At 39.6% G+C, this 21,881-nt stretch overlaps 1 protein-coding gene across 1 annotated transcript in view; it reads right to left on the bottom strand.

The window, feature by feature from the left end:
- LOC120883312 (multidrug resistance-associated protein 4-like) overlaps positions 1-21,881 on the bottom strand; it is a 152,642-nt gene that overhangs the window by 30,949 nt on the left and 99,812 nt on the right. Inside the window, exons 25-27 of the mRNA XM_040267351.1 lie at positions 16,389-16,489; positions 15,101-15,292; positions 1,069-1,227 (exon numbers count right to left, since the gene is read on the bottom strand). Of these exons, the coding sequence (XP_040123285.1) occupies positions 1,069-1,227; positions 15,101-15,292; positions 16,389-16,489 (452 nt within the window). The remainder of the gene's footprint in view (positions 1-1,068; positions 1,228-15,100; positions 15,293-16,388; positions 16,490-21,881) is intronic.

Genomic DNA, 21,881 nt, shown 5'->3' with positions numbered 1-21,881 from the left:
CATTAAAAAGAATACATTTGAATCAGTTCTAATGAGATGGATGAAACTGGAGCCAATTATACAGAGTGAAGTAAGCCAGAAAGAAAAACACCAATACAGTATACTAACACATATATATGGAATTTAGAAAGATGGTAATGATAACCCTGTATGTGAGACAGCAAAAGAGACACAGATGTATAGAACAGACTTTTGGACTCTGAGGGAGAGGGAGAGGGTGGGATGATTTGGGAGAACGGCATTGAAACATGTATACTATCATGTAAGAAATGAATCACTAGTCTATGTTTGATACGGGATACAGGATGCTTGGGGCTGGTGCACGGGGATGATCCAGAGAGATGATATGGGGAGGGAGGTGGGAGGGGAATTCAGGATTGGGAACTCATGTACACCCGTGGCAGATTCATGTCAATGTATGGCAAACCAATACAGTATTGTAAAGTAAAATAAAATTAAAATTTTTTTAAAAAGACAGAGAAAACTGAGGTACATAGAGACAGACTTCTCAGTTACCTGCTCTACCTCACTATTCTATACTGCCTCCCTGGTGAAAAGTATTTATTAATGGATGAATTGTCAAAGTCTCCCCAGCATCTATATACCCTGTAATTCTCAAAGCTCAACAGTTTCACAGAAAGTCTTCCAAGGAGATAATCACCTTTGAAAAGATGTCCTCATTTCCCACAGCAAAACTCCATCTGTAAAACACTTAAAAGTCATGTTTCCCTATAGGAACCTCTCCAGCGCTAGACAAACCATTTATCCTTTTATTCTCAGAATTATGTGGTTATCAGTGGATAAAATTGTGGCAACTGAGGAAGACTGAGTCCAGAAATCTATCTCAGTAAGTTATTAAATCACTTGCACACAGAACTAATGAATGAACAAAGAAAACATGGTATCCAATGAAAATGTCTGTTGAAAATACCTGATGCTAAAAATATGCTCTATTGGGAAAATAAGGATCAACCCTTTCATGTAACTTGAAAATAAAAATCAAATTAAAAGCAATTAAACCTATATACTTTATTAAAAGAACATGTGAGAATGCTCTGATGTGCATACCTGAGGTGCAACTGACATTTTCTTCCTTAAATCATGAAGTCCAATGTTGGTTGTCCAGATCCCATCAATCCAAATGTCAGGTTCTTCAGGTTCTGACAATCTAAAAAGAGCAGCGATGAGGGAACTTTTTCCAGCTCCTGTTCTTCCCACAATGCCACGCTGTAAAGAGACCCAGAGCAATTAAACCCTGCTTGTTGAAGACGAATTTTCAAAGTTCTATTATATATAAAGTGTAGTCTATAGTTTCTCAAGCATGGTCTTGGTGACATTTGGGTACAGATAATTCATTGTTGGGGGATCTGGGGACTATCTTACATAGTGTAAGATGTTTGACAGTAGCAATGAACTCTACCCACTAGATAACAGGTGCAACCCCCAAACTGTGCCAACCAAAAATGGCAGATATTTACAAGTGTCCCTCCTTGAGACCACCATCAACCCAAGCATATGTAATATAAATGTGAGTGATTTTTATGCCTTCTTACAGTTTTATTTATGTAGTTTTATTCAGATTTCCCTGAAAGTGAAAGTAAGTCGTTCAGTCGTGTCCAACTCTTTGTGACCCCATGGACTGTAAACCTACTAGGCTCCTCCATGGGATTTTCTGGGCAAGAGAACTGGAGTGGGTTGACATTTCCTTCTCCAGAGGATCTTCCCGACCCTGGAATTGATCCCAGGTCTCCTGCATTGTAGGCAGACGCTTTACCGTCTGAGCCACCAGGAAAGTCAGATTTCCCGAAGGAATGCTTAATATGCTAAAAATTGTTTGTTTTCTGTGATTATCACATAGTATCCATTATGTGGTAGGTTAAAGGGGGGAGACATGTATTGTGTGTGGTGTATGTGTATACATGTATATGTATGTGTGTAATTAACATTCATAAATAAAGCAAGAAGATAAAAAAAAATCTGCTGGCATTGAAAAAACAGCAGTCTCCTAAGTGGTGCATAAGAAGTCAGTTTTTAAATTAGGTTTATTCCTACTGCCTAGGTAATCTGACCTTGAGAATTACATGGGTAACTTTACAGAGATGTGAACAAGTCATAAGTGTTATACACAAACAAGTACTCATTTTCTCAGGGATCTTTTAAGAGGACTTATTCTTGGTACAAAAATGAAATCACTTCCTGATATTAAATATCTTAATTACATTTTATCTTAAAACAAATTAAAATATAAAATAGACAAAATGCACATAATGATATTAAAAACACCACAAAGAAAATTTATTATTTACATGGGACCTTTCATCAGAGCAGCACAAAAGGTAGTTTATTTAAAAATTAATGCCTACAATTGAATTTTGGAAAAATTTTTAAAAAATGACATGTCAGTCTATTTATTAATACCAAAGCAGAGAGAAATTAAATGACTAACAATAAAGTTAAAGAATCTATACAGTGCAGGTTAAATGCTGGTAAGGAATAAAACTTCATTCAAATAGGTATGTAGAAACTGGCCTTTTTTATCAATGAGTTTGAAAGTACAAGAAAGTATTAGTCACTCAGTCTTGTCCAGCTCTTTGCAACCCCATGGAATGTAGCCTGCCAGGCTCCTCTGTCCATGGAATTCTCAAGGCAAGTATAGTACAGAGGGTTGCCATTTCTTACTCCAGGAGATCTTCCTGACCCAGGGATGGAACGGTCTGAGCCACCAGGGAAGCCCAACTGCAAATTCCCTGAAGTAAGCTTCCCAAGTGATGATTTCATCTCTATTTAGAATCTGGAATTAATGACAGTGTAAGACATGCTTTTGATCACTTGTAAATCAGTAAAATTTTAAAACACATAGCTTTAAATGGAACAACTAAATCTTTCTGAGTAATATAACCAGAATTCTTGGAAATTTTTATATTTTCTGATTTTCATATTTTCTGATTTGAATCTCTAAAGTTTTGCATCTTAGTCTGTCAAATCAATCATGGCATTTCAAAGCAGAATTTACCTTTAAAGAGATTAAACATAAGAAAAAGGGGGTTTAGCTAATTTTATTATCTTACAAAGATAATACAATGTCTATAAGATACTTTGTTGTTGTTGTTTAGTCACTCAGTCACGTCCAACTCTTTGTGACCCCATGGATTGCAGCACGCCAGGCCTTCCTGTCCTTCATCATCTCCCTGAGCTTGCTCAAACTCATGTCCATTGAGTTGGTGAGGCCATCCAACCAGCTCATCCTCTGTCATCCTCTTCTCCTCCTGCCTTCAATCTTTCCCATCAGGGTCTTTCCCAGTGAACTGGCTATTCTCATCAGGTAACCAAAGTATTGGAGCTTCAGCTTCAGCATAAGTTTTCCAATGAAAATTCAGGATTGATTTCCTTTAGGATTTACTGGTTTGATCTCCCTGCTGTTCAAGGGACTCTGAAGAGTCTTCTTCAACACCACAGTTCAAAAGCATCAATTCTTCAGCGCTCAGCCTTCCTTACGTTCCAACACTCACATCCATACACGACTACTGCAAAAACCATAGCTTTCATTATATGGACTTTTGTTGGCAAAGTAATATCTCTGCTTTTTAATACACTGTCTAGGTTTGTCATAGATTTTTTGTCCAAAGAGCAAGCGTCTTTTAATTTCATGGCTGCAATCACCGACCACAGGGATTCTGGAGACCAAGAAAATAACGTCTGTCACTGTTTCCATCGTTTCCCCATCTCTTTGCCACAAAGTGATGGGATTGGATGTCATCATTGTCATTTATTGAATGTTGAGTTTTAAGCCAGCTTTTTCACTCTCCTCTTTCACTTTCACTCTTTAGTTCTTTTTTGCTTTCTGACATAAGGTTGGTGTTATCTGCATAACTGAGTTTATTGATATTTCTCACAGCAGTCTTGACTCCAGCTTGAGTTTCATCCAGCCCAGCATTTCACATGATGTACTTTGCATATAGGTTGAATAAGCAGAATAACAATATACAGCCTTGACACACTCTTTTCCCAATATTTTTAAATTTTATTTTATTTTTTAAATTTTATTTTTATTTTACTTTACAATACTGTATTGGTTTTGCCATACATTGATATGAATCTGCCACGGGTGTATACGAGCTCCTGATCCTGGACCCCCCTCCCACCTCATATCATCTCTCTGGATCATCCCCGTGCCCATTGCAATGAAAAGAATAAAATACTCAGGAATATATCTACCTAAAGAAACTAAAGACCTATATATCAAAAACTATAAAACACTGATGAAAGAAATCAAAGAAGACACTAATAGATGGAGAAATATACCATCTTCATGGATTGGAAGAATCAATATAGTGAAAATGAGTATACTACCCAAAGCAATCTACAGATTCAATGCAATCCCTATCAAGCTACCAGCGATATTTTTCACAGAACTAGAACAAATAATTTCAAGATTTGTATGGAAATACAAAAAACCTCGAATAGCCAAAGCAATCTTGAGAAAGAAGAATGGAACTGGAGGAATCAACTTGCCTGACTTCAGGCTCTACTACAAAGCCACAGTCATCAAGACAGTATGGTACTGGCACAAAGACAGAAATATAGATCAATGGAACAAAATAGAAAGCCCAGAGATAAATCCACACACCTATGGACACCTTATCTTCGACAGAGGCAAGAATATACAATGGAGTAAAGACAATCTCTTTAACAAGTTGTGCTGGGAAAACTGGTCAACCACTTGTAAAAGAATGAAATTAGATCACTTTTCCCAACTTTTAACCAGTCTTTTGTTCCATGTCCAGTGCTAACTGTTGTTTCTTGACCTGAATACAGGTTTTTCAGGACATTTTGTACCTTATTTTAAACCCTACTCTGTATAATATAGATGGGCCATTCTGTCCACACAGACAGATTGTAGTGTGTATATATGTGGCTCACGTGTGTATACAGGCAGAACTCAAAGATATTTTGGATTTGGTTTCAGACAACCTCAATCATGTGAAAAATCACAAAAAAGTTATATGAATTTTTTGTTTCTCTGTTCAAATAAATTTATGTTTATACTATATTGTAGTCTATTAGGTGTACAATAGCATTATATATTAAAATGATGTACAACCTTAATTTTCAATAACTTATTGCTAAAAGAATGCTAACCATCACCTGAGCCTTTAACATTAAAATACACTGATCACAGATCAGAATATTGTGAGAATTACAAAAATCTGACAGAGACGTGAAGTTAGCAAATGCTGTAGGAAAAATTGCACCAATATACTTGCTTGACACAGTGTTGCCATAAATGTACAATTTGTTTTAAAAAATGCATTATCTGTGAGGCACAATAAAACAGGTGTGCCTATATTTCTGGGTATTCTCATACACAAATCATCACATATCAGGACACAAGTGAGAACTGTGTCTGTGAGAATGTGTATATGTTCCCATGTTATCAGCTCCACTGAAACTGATCCATCTGTGCAAACAGGAACATTTGTAGGCTCTGGGTAAATGGACTGAGATATGTAGGAGCACCGAGGACTGCTCATAACCACAGGTCTGTGAACTCCATACTCCAGTGAGGAGAATAAAAGAAAAACAGAAACAAAAAAAAAAAATGGGGGGACATCCCTGGCAGTCCAGTGCTTAAGATTCTGTACTCCCTCTGTTCAGTTCAGTTCAGTGGCTCAGTCGTGTCCAACTCTTTGCCACCCCATGAATCGCAGCACGCCAGGCCTCCCTGTCCATCACCAACTCCTGGAGTTCACTCAGACTCACACCCATTGAGTCAGTGATGCCATCCAGCCATCTCATCCTCTGTCGTCCCCTTCTCCTCCTGCCCTCAATCCCTCCCAGCATCAGAGTCTTTTCCAATGAGTCAACTCTTCTCATGAGGTGGCCAAAGTACTGGAGTTTCAGCTTTACCATCATTCCTTCCAAAGAAATCCTAGGGCTGATGTCCTTCAGAATGGACTGGTTGGATCTCCTTGCAGTCCAAGGGACTCTCAAGAGTCTTCTCCAACACCACAGTTCAAAAGCATCAATTCTTAGGTGCTCAGCCTCCTTCACAGTCCAACTCTCACATCCATACATGACTACTGGAAAAACCATAGCCTTGACTAGATGGACCTTAGTCAGCAAAGTAATGTCTCTGCTTTTGAATATGCTATCTAGGTTGGTCATAACTTTTCTTCCAAGGAGTAAGTGTCTTTTAATTTCATGGCTGCAGTCACCATCTGCAGTGATTTTGAAGCCCCAAAAAATAAAGTCTGACACTGTTTCCACTGTTTCTCCATCTATTTCCCATGGAGTGATGGGACCGGATGCCATGATCTTCGTTTTCTGAATATTGACCTTTAAGCCAACTTTTTCACTCTCCTCTTTTACTTTCATCAAGAGGCTTTTTAGTTCCTCTTCACTTTCTGCCATAAGGGTGGTGTCATCTGAATATCTGAGGTGATTGATATTTCTCCCCGCAATCTTGATTCCAGCTTGTGTTTCTTCCAGTCCAGCGTTTCTCATGATGTACCCTGCATAGAAGTTAAATAAGCAGGGTGACAATATACAGCCTTGACATACTCGTTTTCCTATTTGGAACCAGTCTGTTGTTCCATGTCCAGTTCTAACTGTTGCTTCCTGATCTGCATACAGATTTCTCAAGAGGCAGGTCAGGTGGTCTGGTATTCCCATCTCTTTCAGAATTTTCCACAGTTTATTGTGATCCACACAGTCAAAGGCTTTTGCATAGTCAATAAAGCAGACATAGATGTTTTTCTGGAACTCTCTTGCTTTTTCGATGATCCAGCGGATGTTGGCAATTTGATCTCTGGTTCCTCTGCCTTTTCTAAAACCAGCTTGAACATCAGGGAGTTCACGGTTCATGTATTGCTGAAGCCTGGCTTGGAGAATTTTGAGTATTACTTTACTAGCATGTGAGATGAGTGCAATTGTGCAGTAGTTTGAGCATTCTTTGGCATTGCCTTTCTTAGGGATTTTAATGAAAACAGACCTTCTCCAGTCCTGTGGCCACTGCTGAGTTTTCCAAATTTGCTGGCATATTGAGTGCAGCACTTTCACAGCATCATCTTTCAGGATTTGAAATAGCTCTACTGGAATTCCATCGCCTGATGAACTATGGAATGAGCTTCGTGACATTGTACAGGACACAGAGACAGGGATCAAGACCATCCCATGGAAAAGAAATGCAAAAAAGCAAAATGGCTGTCTGGGGAAGCCTTACAAATAGCTGTGAAAAGAAGAGAAGCGAAAATCCAAGGAGAAAATGAAAGATATAAGCATCTGAATGCAGAGTTCCAAAGAATAGCAAGAAGAGATAAGAAAGCCTTCTTCAGCGATCAATGCAAAGAAATAGAGGAAAACAAGAGAATGGGAAAGACTAGAGATCTCTGCAAGAAAATTAAAGATACCAAGGGAATATTTCATGCAAAGATGGGCTCGATACAGGACAGAAATGGTATGGACCTAAGAGAAGCAAAAGATATTAAGAAGAGATGGCAAGAATACACAGAAGAATTGTACAAAAGGATCTTCACGACCCGGATAATCACGATGGTGTGATCACTCATCTAGAGCCAGACATCCTGGAATGTGAAGTCAAGTGGGCCTTAGAAAGCATCACTACAAACTTCCTCTGTAGGAGGTGTGAATTCAATCCCTCGTCAGAGAACTAAGATCCCCCAGGCTGCGTGGCCACAAGCCCCCCAAAATTAAAAAGGCAACTCAAAGAAAATCTGGCTCTGGCTATCCTGCAGTTCAGTCATCAAAACTATAGTCTGAATGTCTTTTCTGGGTAACCAAAGGGTTTTTACCAATTGCCCATGGAGAGTGTCACCAGTATCAGTAAGCCCACATTCTTCAATTAAAGACACTCGGAGGGCTTCCCTGGTGGCTCAGTGGTAAGAAATCTACCTGCCAGTACAGGAGACATGGGTGAAATCCCTCATCCAGGAGAATCCCACATGCCACAGAGCAACTAAGCCTGTGTGCCACAACTATTGAGCCTGTGCTCTACAACCCGGGAACCCAAACTGCTGAGCTACATGCCACAACTACTGAAGCCCTTATACCCTATAAACTGTGCTTTGTAACAGGAGAGGCCACCACAATGAGAAGCCCAGGCACACAACTAGGGAGTCCTCGCTCACCACAACTAGAGAAAAGCCCAAGCAGTAACAAAGACCCAGCACTGCCAAAAATAAATAAATAAAATTATAAAAACACTTGGAAAAAATATTATATTTGCTTTGAAATGGCCCCTTTCTGTTTTTCCAACCAGGTTGGTCTCTGATGATGACATCAACTTGTTAGACATTTGCACCTGGATTTCTCTGTACACACCAAACTCAACATAATCAATACAAAATGCCCCACAAAAAGCAACCACTTCCTCTGTCTTTCCCACGTTACTCTCACGACTTCATTCCCAGCTTCAGGGGCTGAACTGTCCACCTCCCTTCCCTGAGTCCAGCATGGTGCCAAGCCCTGAAGACTCTACTCTTGCAGTGTTTTATGACTCAGTTCTTCATTTTAAGATCCACAGTCAGCACTGCAGTGCCAGGCTGCTTTACCTTTTAAAAAACAAGTTAAAACAAACTTTATTTTATGATTTATTAAAAAAAACTATGTTTTATGATTATGATCAGTGCAAATAAATTTGAAAAATAAATAAATAGCTATACTTAGCACTCTGAAAAAAACATTTTCAAGATATTTTTACTTTCTAGACTTCTGTATGTGTTCTTAAAGACACAAGTTCCCATATATAAACAAAATGGGATTAATATGAACATATTATGTATTTTCATTTAGTATTTCATAAGAATATTTATTTTAATGGCTACAAAATATTACAGTATATGTGATCATTTAACAAACCCCCTACTGCTGGATATTTAGGCAGTTTCCAATAATTTGCTATTATAAATAACTCTGCTAACTATCCTTGAAGCTAAATCTTTTTTGCAAACATTCTGAAGGATTTCCTTCAGATAAATTCTCAGATGTGAAACTGCTGAGAATCAAGTATGAACATTTTCAGAGGAAGCTCGATTCCCTGCACTGTCACAAACCCAAGTGTTATATCTTGGTTTTAATCGACATCAGTTTGATTCCAAAAAAAATGGAATCACTTTCCTGGGACATTTTCCTGGAGGCACAACAGCTCCAGGTTCCCTGCCTCCTGCATCTGCCCACTCTGGTCCTCAGGCTCTCACTTCTCAAATTGAACTCCCAAAGGCCACAGGTTCTGTGCCCATCACTCCACCCCAGAATGTTTCTTCTACAAAACTGTTCCCACTGACCTCTCCATCCTTCATGTCCACAAGTCACCTTCCTTGGGGTGACTCGGGAGTTTTCAGGGTTGAACATGAAAATGTCTGCTACACACCTGGTAGCTGATTTTCCTGAATGCTCTGCAGATGCCTAGTTCTTCATTTATTGGATCAGGGCATCATGCTTTTGCTTATGTTGACTCCACCTCCTAAAGCACTTTCACATGCATTTCTGCTAAATGCATCTCCACCTGCTGAAACCCTGAACACACATCGCTAAGTTGTCTCACATGCCTAAATCCTTGGAAATGCTCTCCCTGTCCCCTCATGTGGGCTTGTCCCAACCCTAACAGATGTTAGGTCATTTTTGTAAAAACATCTATAAAAATTATTATGTCTTTCTAGCTTACAAAGCTAATATAGTCATTTTCTTGTTTCTTCAGATGAACTGTAAATGTTGACCGCAGAATTTGTATTGGATTTGTCTGTCTTATTTGTATTACCTGTGGTGTGCTGAAAAAAAGAAGCTTCCATTGGGAATGGAGATTTTTAACTCAGGCCAGACAAATTTATGGAAAATCTATTACTGTATTATTTAAGTATATGATAAACCAGACAGAGAAAGATACAATAGATGGATCCTACAGCTATAGATACAACTCCAAGTGGCCAATACCTCTTTTCTCATGGGACAGACAACTTTTGAGTATAAGTGGTTATGGTCATTTAACACCCAATGAAGTGATGGCCATCTTTATCCAAGCAATTAATCTAATCCCCATGGTAAGTGCTTTACATGTCTTGTCTTAAGTTGTACAACACCCCTACAGGTTACATCCTACTGCTCCCACTTTGCAGAAGAAAAGATTGAGGCTTAGTGAGATGAATTAGTCTGCCTGAAATGTCAGAGCCCATAAGTCACAGGATGGGATTTAAATCCACATCCTCGGGCTCTTCTCCATCTGCTGATGGCCTCCTTATCACCTGGATGGCCTGGCACCTTATCATGTCCCTCTGTGTAGCCAGAACAGAGAAAGTGGGGAGAAGTGTAGCTGCACTTAAAGGCACAAGCCTAACATAGAGATCCTACAACCAGAAGGTTAGAGTATGATGTGAATACAGGCATGTACCTGGTGAGCGGGAGCAAGAGTGTGCCTGAGGTCAGGTGGGCTGGCTGTTAGCAGGAAGAACCGGCACCCACAGCTGGGCTGAGAGAAACCTGCAGTTGAGTGGGGCACGTGGTGCCTGAGGAACAGACCAGACAGACTTCCTGCCCTGCTTGGGGCAGCAAGACTCATATTTCATCCCATCAGCTGGTGAAAGAGCCACACGTATGCTCAGCAATCTCTGACTGCCTTGCTCAGCTATCTCTGACTCCAGTTCAAGCTAGGGCTGAGCCCATGGAAAATTCCTCCAGTCCCTGCAGAAGGATGGTGTAGAGAAGGACAGACAGCAGAATGAAAACCGTGATGAAGACAGACTCCAGGGAAAGATGCAAATAAATACAGTAGAATCACAGAATAAGATTATACTGTAAAGGCCCAATTTATAGAATATCAGTTCAGTTCAATCATTCAGTCCTGTCTGACTCTGCGACCCCATGAATCACAGCACGCCAGGCCTCCCTGTCCATCATCATCAGCTCCGGGAGTCCACACAAACCCATGTCCATTGAGTCGGTGATGCCATCTAACCATCTCATCCTCTGTCATCCCCTTCTCCTCCTGCCCTCAGTCTTTCCCAGCATCAGGGTCTTTTCCAATGAGTCAGCTCTTCGCATCAGGTGGCCAAAGTATTGGAGTTTCAGCTTCAACACTAGTCCTTCCAAAGAACACCCAGAACTGATCTCCTTTAGAATGGACTGGTTGGATCTCCTTCCAGTCCAAGGGACTCTCAAGAGCCTTCTCCAACACCACAATTCAAAAGCATCAATTCTTCAGTGCTCAGCTTTCTTTATAGTCCAACTCTCACATCCATACATGACTACTGGAAAAACCATAGCCTTAACTATACAGACCTTTGTTGACAAAGTAATGTCTCTGCTTTTTAATATGCAGTCTAGGTTGCTCATAACTTTCCTTCCAAGGAGTGTCTTTTAATTTCATGAATGCAGTCACCATCTGCAGTGATTTTGAAGCCCAGAAAAATAAAGTCTGACACTGTTTCCACTGTTTCCCCGTCTATTTCCCAGGAAGTGATGGGACCAGATGCCATGATCTTTGTTTTCTGAATGTTGAGCTTTAAGCCAACGTTTCCACCCTCCTCTTTCACTTTCATCAAGAGGCTCTTTAGTTCTATTTCACTTTCTGCCATAAAGGTGGTGTCATCTGCATATCTGAGGTTATTGATATTTCTCCCGGCTATCTTTAGTCCAGCCTGTGCTTCTTCCAGCCCAGTGTTTTTCATGCCAAAGCAAAAACAACACCCAGTTGTGGATGGGACTGGTGATATAAGCAAGGTTTGATGCTGTAAAGAGCAATATTGCATAGGAACCTGGAATGTTAGGTCCATGAATCAAGGCAAATTGGAAGTGGTCAAATAGGAGATGACAAGAGTGAACATTGACATTCTAGGATAAGGTGGCCTGGAATGGGTGAATTTGACTCAGATAACCAGTATTACTGTGGGCAGGAATCCCTTAGAAGAAATGGAGTAGCCATCATGGTCAACAAAAGAGTCCAAAATGCAGTACATGGATGCAATCTGAAAAACGACAGAATGATCTCTGTTCATTTCCAAGGCGAACCATTCAATATCACAGTAATCCAAGTCTATGCCCCAACCAGTAATGCTGAAGAAGCTGAACAGTTCTGTGAAGACCTACAAGACCTTCTAGAACTAACATCCAAAAAAAGATGTCCTTTTCATTATAGGGGACTGGAATGCAAAAGTAGGAAGTCAAGAAACACCTGGAGTAACAGGCAAATTTGGCCTTGGAGTACAAAATGAAGCAGGGCAAAGGCTAATAGAGTTCTGCCAAGAGAATGCACTGGTCATAGCAAACACCCTCTTCCAACAACACAAGAGAAGACTCTACACATGGACATCACCACATGGTCAACACTGAAATCAGATTGATTATATTCTTTGCAGCCAAAGATGAAGAATCTCTATATAGTCAGCAAAAACAAGACCAGGAGCTGACTGTGGCTCAGATCATGAACTCCTTATTGCCAAATTCAGACTGAAATCGAAGGAAGTGCGGAAAACCACTACACCATTCAGATATGACCTAAATCAAATTTATAGAATATAAACGTAAGTAAATCTGTAGGGTAAGTGGCACAGAGCTTTCTAGTGCCTCCTGCTCAGTCACAATAGGGGTTTGGGTGATTCATGAGCTCAGTTTCAAACTGTCAAAGGACATTTTTTGGAAATCACAGGTCATCAGTCATCAAACACTGCCCATGGGAGAGAAAGGACTTTATTAGGAGGTCCTGTTTAAATCCAATGCTGAGAAAGTGGTCTGAATGGGCCTGAGACCCTGCATTTCTAAGAAGCTCCAGGAGATGCAGGTGCTGCTACTCTGGCACCAGAGTCTGAGTCACAAGGAATGAGGTAGCTGGCAGGGGAAGCAGGACAAGCTGAGAGTAAAGGGAGGGCTTTATAAGAAAATAGTACATAAAACAAGAGAAAATATAGAAACTAATATTTTTGCACATTATAGCAAAGTCTAGTAAGCATCTGTAAAATTGTATTATCCAAGTAAGAGCCGTGAGCAGAAACAATCAAAATCAATCTACCTCAAGAGCTGAGAAATGCTTTAATATGGCCCAGGACTCTCTAAAATGATCAAATCAACCACTGCTACTGCTACTGCTGCTAAGTCGCTTCAGTCGTGCCCAACTCTGTGCGACCCCATAGACGGAAGCCCACCAGGCTCCGCCATCCCTGGGATTCTCCAGGTAAGAACACTGGAGTGGGTTACCATTTCCTTCTCCAATGCATGAAAGTGAAAAGTGAAAGTGAAGTCGCTCAGTCGTGTCCGACTCTTAGCGACTCCAGCTACAGTCCACTAGGTGGGTCTAGGGTGGTGAGAGTTTAAAAGAGCAGTTCTTTTGGTTATTTACAGAGTTGTCTTCTGTGTGTGTGTTGGTTCCTGGTTGCTCACACCTGTGTATTACTCACTCACCCTGTCATCCAGCAATCCCTCAGTACTCTCTCTGTGCCCTGCAGAATGCCACTTTCTAGGGAACAAAGATGAAAATAAGATGCTTCCTTATTTTAAAAAGCTTCAAGGTACTATGAGATACAGACTTCAAATTACAAGGCATGTCATGGGTGCTATCTTTTAATTTAATAATGATAAAATTCACATAAGATTTAATTAACCATTTTATTGGACAGTTTGGTGTTCTGTACATTCACATTATTGTGCAACCAAGCTCGAGAATTTATTTTTGCCTCATAAAACTGATATTCTATATCTTTTAGACAAATAACTCCCCATCTCCCCTCCTGCAGTCCCTGGAGACCACCATCCTACTTCCTGTCTTCTTGAATTTGACTGCTCTAGGAAACTCACATGAGTGGAATCAGAGTTTTTTCATTTCTTTTGTGTCTGGTTTATTTCATTTAGCAAGATGTCCTCCAGGTTTATCCATAGGCCAGAATTTTCTTCCTTTTTAAGACTGAATAATATTTCATAGTAAGGATTTAGTTCCTTCTAACTTTTGCCTGCTATGACCACAGGTGTACTGTAAATGCTATGTTAAAAGAAAACATAAGACACTGAGGAAGAAATGAGAGTCTCGAAGATGCATTAGAGTCGCCTCAGAAAATGAGGAGACTTTCACCATCCAGATGACAGAGGGGATGGGTCTCTCAGGTTGAGGGGCAGACTGCACACTGGAAGCTGGGAAGACATAGCTTTGGGAAAACCTACACACAACCCGAGTGCAGGGGTGTGTGTAAATCAGGAGACATACTGGATGCAGAGGGAGATGGGGGCAAGGGCTTCCTACCACCTTATCTGTTCTGGTTTAATCTCTTCTTCAAGAGTTTGCCCTGGTTCCAGTTGAGGGTCCCAATCTGAGCATGAAAGGACCATTACCAGCAGACATGGACGCCAACAGGTCCAGGTTACTAGCCTCTCTGCTGTCTCCAATGTGAATCTTCCCTGCTCCCTTCAATTTGCTTTTGACTCTAAACGAGTCTCTGGGCCCTGTCTCCATCTGGGGCTCTGGTGCCTCACCTGTGACTGAGTCATGATTCTGGCTCTTCTTTAGTGGCTACAAGCTCACCCCACATTTCCTACTGGAGTGGGCTTGGGGCTATGCTGTGGTTCTACCAGCAGCTCACCCAGGCCAGTTAAAGTCAGATCTGTGCTTCAGAAAGAAGCAGTCTGCGGGGTGGGGCACGGCAATGGCAGTTCAGTGTCGGTGAATGTAGGACATGTCTACAGGAAAGGCCAATGGAGAGAGGAGGAGGCAGCAACCAGAGGGCACCATGGATCTCAGAAATACAAAGAAGAAAAGATGGAAAGGAGGGAAGGGAATATTGGACAGTTAGTGACAGGGAGCCAGGGCTGACTTCCCAGACTTAGTATGAATAATCAGGTGTCCTGGAGAGTGTCCTGGGTCAGGTTAAGATTGAGCCCTGGAGACCAGGACCCATCTACCACCATGACGGAGCTCACTCCACAGGGAAAAAATTGCTGGTATCCCCACTCCATGTTCAGTTTCCAAGAAAGATTCACCTATGATGTCACTGAAATTTGCATCCATTAGGAACAGAGAGTCCCCCTGACACACTGACAAGGAAGCCAAGAGCAGATGTGGTGCTAAATCTTTAGCTGGATTTCAAAGAGGCAAATGGCTTAAACTAACCTTTTCTCTTGGGTCAATGAGTGTGTCCAGGTTCTTCAATACCAGAGGCCCATCCAGGCTGTACTTGACATTAACATAAGTAAAGTAAATTCTTCCTTCATGAGGCCAGGATGGTGGTGGACGATACTCGAGTTCCCAGGGTGCTTCTTTCTCAAGGTCTGTATATTCAATCCCCCTTTCTACTGAAATCATCTGAAACGCATATGACATCACACGAGTTAGTGTCAGACAGTCTTGCTTATGAATTTTAGAGATTGTAAGTGAAACCTTCTGCTTTTATATCTTCACATTTGCTTTTATATAGTATAGAATATCTCAGGTCTCAGCATCCACAAAGGACAGAAGTAGAAGTCATGGGGCTTTGGGTGATGTACAAATTTGTTCATCATCTTCAACCCTTTTACTTACAATTACTTCCTTCAACTTTATATTAAAGCTAAAAGAATTAGAGAAATGAGTGTTTAAGATTTTATTGCTCTACCTTTCACATCTAAATTTTTAAAAAAGAGAATTTTTTCAAAGAAAAAAACACTTATGGACACCAACTAGTAAAGTGTGGTTACAGAAGGGCCACATGTTACAGATGAGCAGGACTGGATGGTCATCAAACTTCATTTTAATAATTAGTCATGTTCTACACTGTTAGAAGACCAGAATGAAAGACTTCATTTTTATTGTTTTTATCCCTTTAGGAGAAGGTGCAAATATTTAGAAAGTGTATAATTTACATATTGACTAAGTCCTCTTAAACAACTATAACTCAACACTTTTGAGAGTACATTTTGAGAGACAGCTTATCCTATCAGAAAGAAGGGCTTCCACCAATTTCAGGTGCTCAACCCATACAAGAATAAATGATAACATGGGTGGGGGGAAAGGCAGAGGAAACTTAATTAAGTAAACAAATCTCAAAATACTGACTTCTTTTTTTTTTTAACCAAAAATGAGGAACTACCCCTTAAGAAACAAAGATAAACAAGCTGCTAAGAAATTAGCTCATATTCTCTCCAGGATTACATGACCTCCCTCCTGCAGAGACATTTATTATACTTGAGGATAGTTTGTGACTATAAAACCTGTTGACATGGAGCACATAAAACTGAGAAAAAGATGTATATATTTTATCTAACATTAACTTTAAGCAGATGGAGAAGAATATATTTTTTAAAATCCCTCTGTTAACAATGATGCAAAAAGGATAGTTTTACTATTTTACATTAGAATTGCTTTTATTCCATTTAACAGCAAGGAGACTTGAAAAGACTAAGAATGGAAAGATAAACATCACCATATTCTCAACTTCGGTACTTTGCCTGATACACCACTGGAACATCCCCGTAAGTGTGACGATTAGAGACAGGACCAGGCCAACCTCCCCAGGATTCAAAACTAAATGAGGAAGAAGAGGAATAGTCAGTCTCCTTCTCCACCCCCTCATCTAGTTCCTTCTGTCACTTATGAAGAAGACTCCTTTATTTTTATTATTTTTTTGGAGCATATTTGATTTACAAAGTTGTGTTAGTTTCAGGTGTACAGTAAAATGAATTAGCCACACATATACATAAAATCCATTCATTCTAAAATTATTTTCCCATATAGACCATTACAGAGTATTGAGTAGAGTTCCCTGTGCTATATAGTAGGTCCTTAATAGTTATCTATTTTATATTAATATGTAGTAGTGAGAAGACTTCTTTATGACATTTTAATCATTTGCATGTAATGATAATATCACTCATAATATTACTGTATATTGATTGGGACCATAATACATTGAAAAAAACACTATGAATTTAGAAAGAATTAGAAAGGTGATTTTATTAATCCCAACTGGATTGACATATAATTGACAGTATTATATGAGTGAGGATCATTCAGACTTTCATCATTATGGCTTCAATTATCATTATGTAATCTCACTTTCTATGTCCAATGTAGCTGCAGTTGAAATCACAAAAACAAGGCAATCAATTCTAGGAGCCAGTGCTCTTAAATCTAAAGTATCACTCTCATTTTTCATTATTAAAGACTACAATTCAGAGTTATTACTATGAAATAATTAGGGATGGTGAATTCATGCCACACATGCCCACACCTGCTAATCTTGTACGCATACAGCAGTGAGGATATTGATCTTTGCTACAGAGAATCTTTCTCACCCCAATGTACCATTACCTATAACTAAGAGATCCGAGTAGACCTAAAGCTAAAACCTAAACTCTCATTTGTAGAAAAAGTTTAATAGAAAACTTGATTATCCCCTCTCAACTACAGGACACTACCTGAAATGCTCAGAATGTCATGTTGCTACAGCTGTGTAGACCTCAACTCATTCAAAGAAAGATGAAAAGATAAAAGGTTTCAACAAGGACCTACAGCAAATAAACATACAAAGAAACTACCTAAAGCAATCTATAGATTCAATGTAATCCCTATCAAATAACCAATGACATTTTTTACAGAATAAGAACAACATATTTTACAATTTGTATGGCAACACAAAAGACAATGAATAGCCAAGGCAATCTTGAGAAAAAAAAAACAAAGCTGAGGGAATCAGGCTTCTGTTCATAAAACTATACTATAAAACTTCAGTAATCAAAACAGTATGCTATTGGCACCAAAAACAGAAATATAGATCAATGGAATAGGATTGAAAGTACAGAGGTAAACCCATGCTCCTATGTCACCTAATCTATGACAAAGGAGGCAAGAATATATAATGGAGAAAAGACAGTTTCTTCGATAAATGGTGCTGGCAAACCTGGACAACTACTTGTAAAAGAGTGAAATTAAAACACTCCCTAACACCATACACAAAAATAAACTCAAAATGGATTACAGACATAAATGTAAGACTAGACACTATAAAACTCTCAGATAAAAACAGAACACTCTCTGACATAAACTACAGTCATAACTTTTTGATCCACCTCTGAAAGTAGTGAAAATAAAATAAAAAATTAACAAACAGAACATAATTAAACTTAAGTGCTTTTATACAGCAAAGGAAACCATAAATAAAATGAAAAGACATCCCATAGTATGGAGGAAAATATTTGCAGATGAAATGACTAACTAAGAATTACTCTCTGATATATACAAACAGTCCATGGTTCAATATCAAAACAAACAAATAACCCAATCAAAAAATGAACAGATCAAAAATGACATTCTCCAAAGAAAACATACAAATGGCCAAAAAAGCACATGAAAAGATGCTCAACATCTCTAATTATTAGAGAAATGCAAATCAAAACTACAATGAGGTATCGCCTCACACCAGTCAAAATTACCATCATCAAAAAGCCTACAAACAATAAATGCTGGAGAGGATGTGGAGAAAAGGGAAACCTCCTACACTGTTAATGGGGATGTTAACTGGTATAGCCCCTATGGAGAACAATACAGAAGTTCCTTTAAAAAATAAAAATAGAACTACCATATGATCCAGCAATCTCATTTGTGGGTAAATATCCAGAGAAAACCGTAATTCCCCCCCAATGTTCATTGCAGCACTATTTACAATAGCCAGAACATAGAAGTTGGACATAAACGTCCACCAAGAGAGGAATGGATAAAGAAGAGGTGGTATATATACACAATGCACTATTACTCAGACATAAAAAGGAAGAAATAATGCCATTTGTAGCAATATGGATGGACCTAGAGATTGTCATAAGTCAGATTCAGAGAAAGACAAATAGCATATGATATTGCCTATATGTAGAATCCAACAAAAGGCTCCAAATGAACTTATCTACAAAACAGAAATATACTTACAGATGCAGAAAATACAAGGGCTAAGGGAGGGGAGGGATAATTTGGAAGATTGACACATACACACTACTACATATAGATAACGAATAAGGACCTACTATAAAGTATAGGGAACTCTGTAATGATTTATAGGGAAAAGAATCTAAAAAAGAGTAGATATATGTACAGCAGATTCACTTTGCTGTACACATGAAGTACTGTACACTAAGACAACAGTGAAAATCAACTATACCCCTATAAAATACTTTAACAATAAAAATAAAAGAATGGCCCAAGTGAGTCAAAGCAGGCACTCAAGGCACCACAGGTCAGCTGGAACAGGAACATTCATACCTGGTCTTTGTTCCTGAAGATTCCAAAAGCCAAGAAGAAAAATTCTTTCCAACAGGGCCATTTATTTGAAGTATTATTTAAAATGAAAATTACTAAAAATATTCATGCAGCCCAATGTTCATGAGGCAGAAAAGCAGAATCCAAAACTGGGGATATAAGTATAACAGATTTAGGTTTCCCAGGTGGCTCAGTGGTAAAGAATCTGCCTGCTAGGATGGGGGAGGCGATAAGTCGCAGCGACTGCACTCACCAAACACCTGGTCACCTGAGCTGCTAGGATCTGGGAAGGGCACAAAATGCAGGCCCAACCGAGTCTGCACCTCTGAGGACTACCCAAGTACCAGAACCTGAGCGGCATAGACCTGGGAAGTGCAAATAACCCAGGGCCGGCCTCAGACAATTCCCAGCAGAGCATCCCAGAGCCTAAGCAGTGTAGACTGGGATACCACACACGCCATGAGTGGGGACAAACCCAGTGTGGCTGAGACACTGTGAGCACACGCCAGTGTTATTTGTTTGTAGATTCCCTTCCTCCCCACAGCACGACTGAACAAGTGATCCTAAAAAAGTGTCCACCACCGTCCCCTTGGCAGGGTGGAAATTAGACACTGAAGAGACCAGCAAACAGAAGAGGCTAAAAAAGAAGGAACTTCCTCAGAAGTGACAGGTGCAATAGATTAAAACCCTGTAGTTAGTACCGACTATATAGGAAGGGGCCCATAGATCTTGAGAAATATAAGCTGGATCAAGGAACTATCCAAAAATGAACTGACACCACAAGGCCCAAAACACCACCAGAGAAAGTCCTAGATATATTTTTACTATTTTTACTATCATTCTTTAATCTTTTTTAATTTTTTTTATTTTTAAGTCCTTGATTACTCATTTAATTTTCATTTTTATAACTTACTATTACTTTGCAAAAAAAAAAGAGACCCTATTTTTTAAAGCAAACTTCATATATTTTATAATTTTTGTGACTTTGTTTTTTTTTCTTTAATATTGTATTTTTGAAAATCCAACCTCTACTCTAGATTTTTAATCTTTGACTTTTGGTATTTGTTATCAACTTTGTACCTTTAAGAACCCAATTTTCAGTACCCATTTTTACTTGGGAGCGAGATTACTGGCTTGCTGCTCTCTCCCCCTTTGGACTCTCCTTTTTATCCACCAGGTCGCCTCTATCTCCTCCCTCCCTCTTCTCTTCTCTACCCAACTCTGTAAATCTCTTTGTGAGTTCCAGATGGTGGAGAATACTTAGGGAACTGATTACTGGCTGGATCTGTCTATCTCCTTTTGATTCCCCCTTTATCCTCCTAGCCACCTCTGTCTCCTTCCTCCCTTTTCTCTTCTCTGTATAACTCTGTGAACATCTCTGAATGGTCCAGACTGTGAAGCACACATAAGGAAGTGATTACTGGTTAGCTTGCTCTCTCCTCTTTTCATTCCACCTCACCTCATCCTGGTCACCTCTATCTCCCTCCTCCCTCTTTTCTTCTCCATGTAACTCTGTGAACCTCTCTGGGTGCCCCTCACTGTGAAGAAACTTTGCATCTTTAACCTAGATGTTTTATCAATGGTGCTGTATAGATGGAGAAGTCTTGAGGCTACTGTAAAAATAAGACTGAAAACCAGAAGCAGGAGGCTTAAGTCCAAATCCTGAGAACACCAGAGAACTCCTGACTCCAGGGAACATTAATTGACAGGAGCTCATCAAACGCCTCCATACCTATACTGAAACCAAGCACCACCCAAGGGGCAACAAGTTCCAGAGCAAGACATACCAAGCAAATTCTCCAGCAACACAGGAACATAGACCTGAGCTTCAAATACAGGCTGCCCAAAGTCACTCCAAACCCACTGACATCTCATAACTTATTACTGGACACTTCGTTGCACTCCAGAGAGAAGAAATTCAGCCCCACCCACCAAAACACCAACACAAGCTTCCCTAGCCAAGAAACCTTGACAAGCCACCAGTACAACCCCACCCACATCAAGGAAACTCCACAATAAAGAGAACCCCACAAACCGCCAGAATACAGAAAGGTGACCCCAAATACAGCAATATAAACGAGATGAAGAGACAGAGGAATACCCAGCAGGTAAAGGAACAGGATAAATGCCCACCAAACCAAACAAAAGAGGAAGAGATAAGGAATCTACCTGATAAATAATTCCAAATAATGATAGTGAAAATGATCCAAAATCTTGAAAACAAAATGGAATCATAGATAAATAGCCTGGAGACAAGGATTAAGAAGATGCAAGAAAGGTTTAACAAGGACCTAGAAGAAATAAAAAAGAGTCAATATATAATGAATAATCCAATAAATGAAATAAAAAACACTCTGGAGGGAACAAATAGTAGAATAACGGAGGTAGAAGATAGGACTAGTGAGGTAAAAGATAGAATGGTAGAAATAAATGAATCAGAAAGAAAAAATGAATTAAAAGAAATGAGGACAATCTCAGAGACCTCTGGGACAATGTTAAATGCCCCAACATTCGAATCATAGGAGTCCCAGGAGAAAAAGACAAAAACAAAAACCATGAGAAAATACTTGAGGAGATAATAATTGAAAACTTCCCTAAAATGGGGAAGGAAATAATCATTCAATTCCAAGAAGCCCAGAGAGTCCCAAATAAGATAAACCCGAGGCAAAAC

The sequence above is a fragment of the Oryx dammah genome, unplaced genomic scaffold (assembly GCF_014754425.2).
Source record: "Oryx dammah isolate SB20612 unplaced genomic scaffold, SCBI_Odam_1.1 HiC_scaffold_24, whole genome shotgun sequence".
In the NCBI taxonomy this organism is placed as follows: domain Eukaryota; kingdom Metazoa; phylum Chordata; class Mammalia; order Artiodactyla; family Bovidae; genus Oryx; species Oryx dammah.
This window is presented reverse-complemented; position numbering and strand designations above follow the sequence as displayed.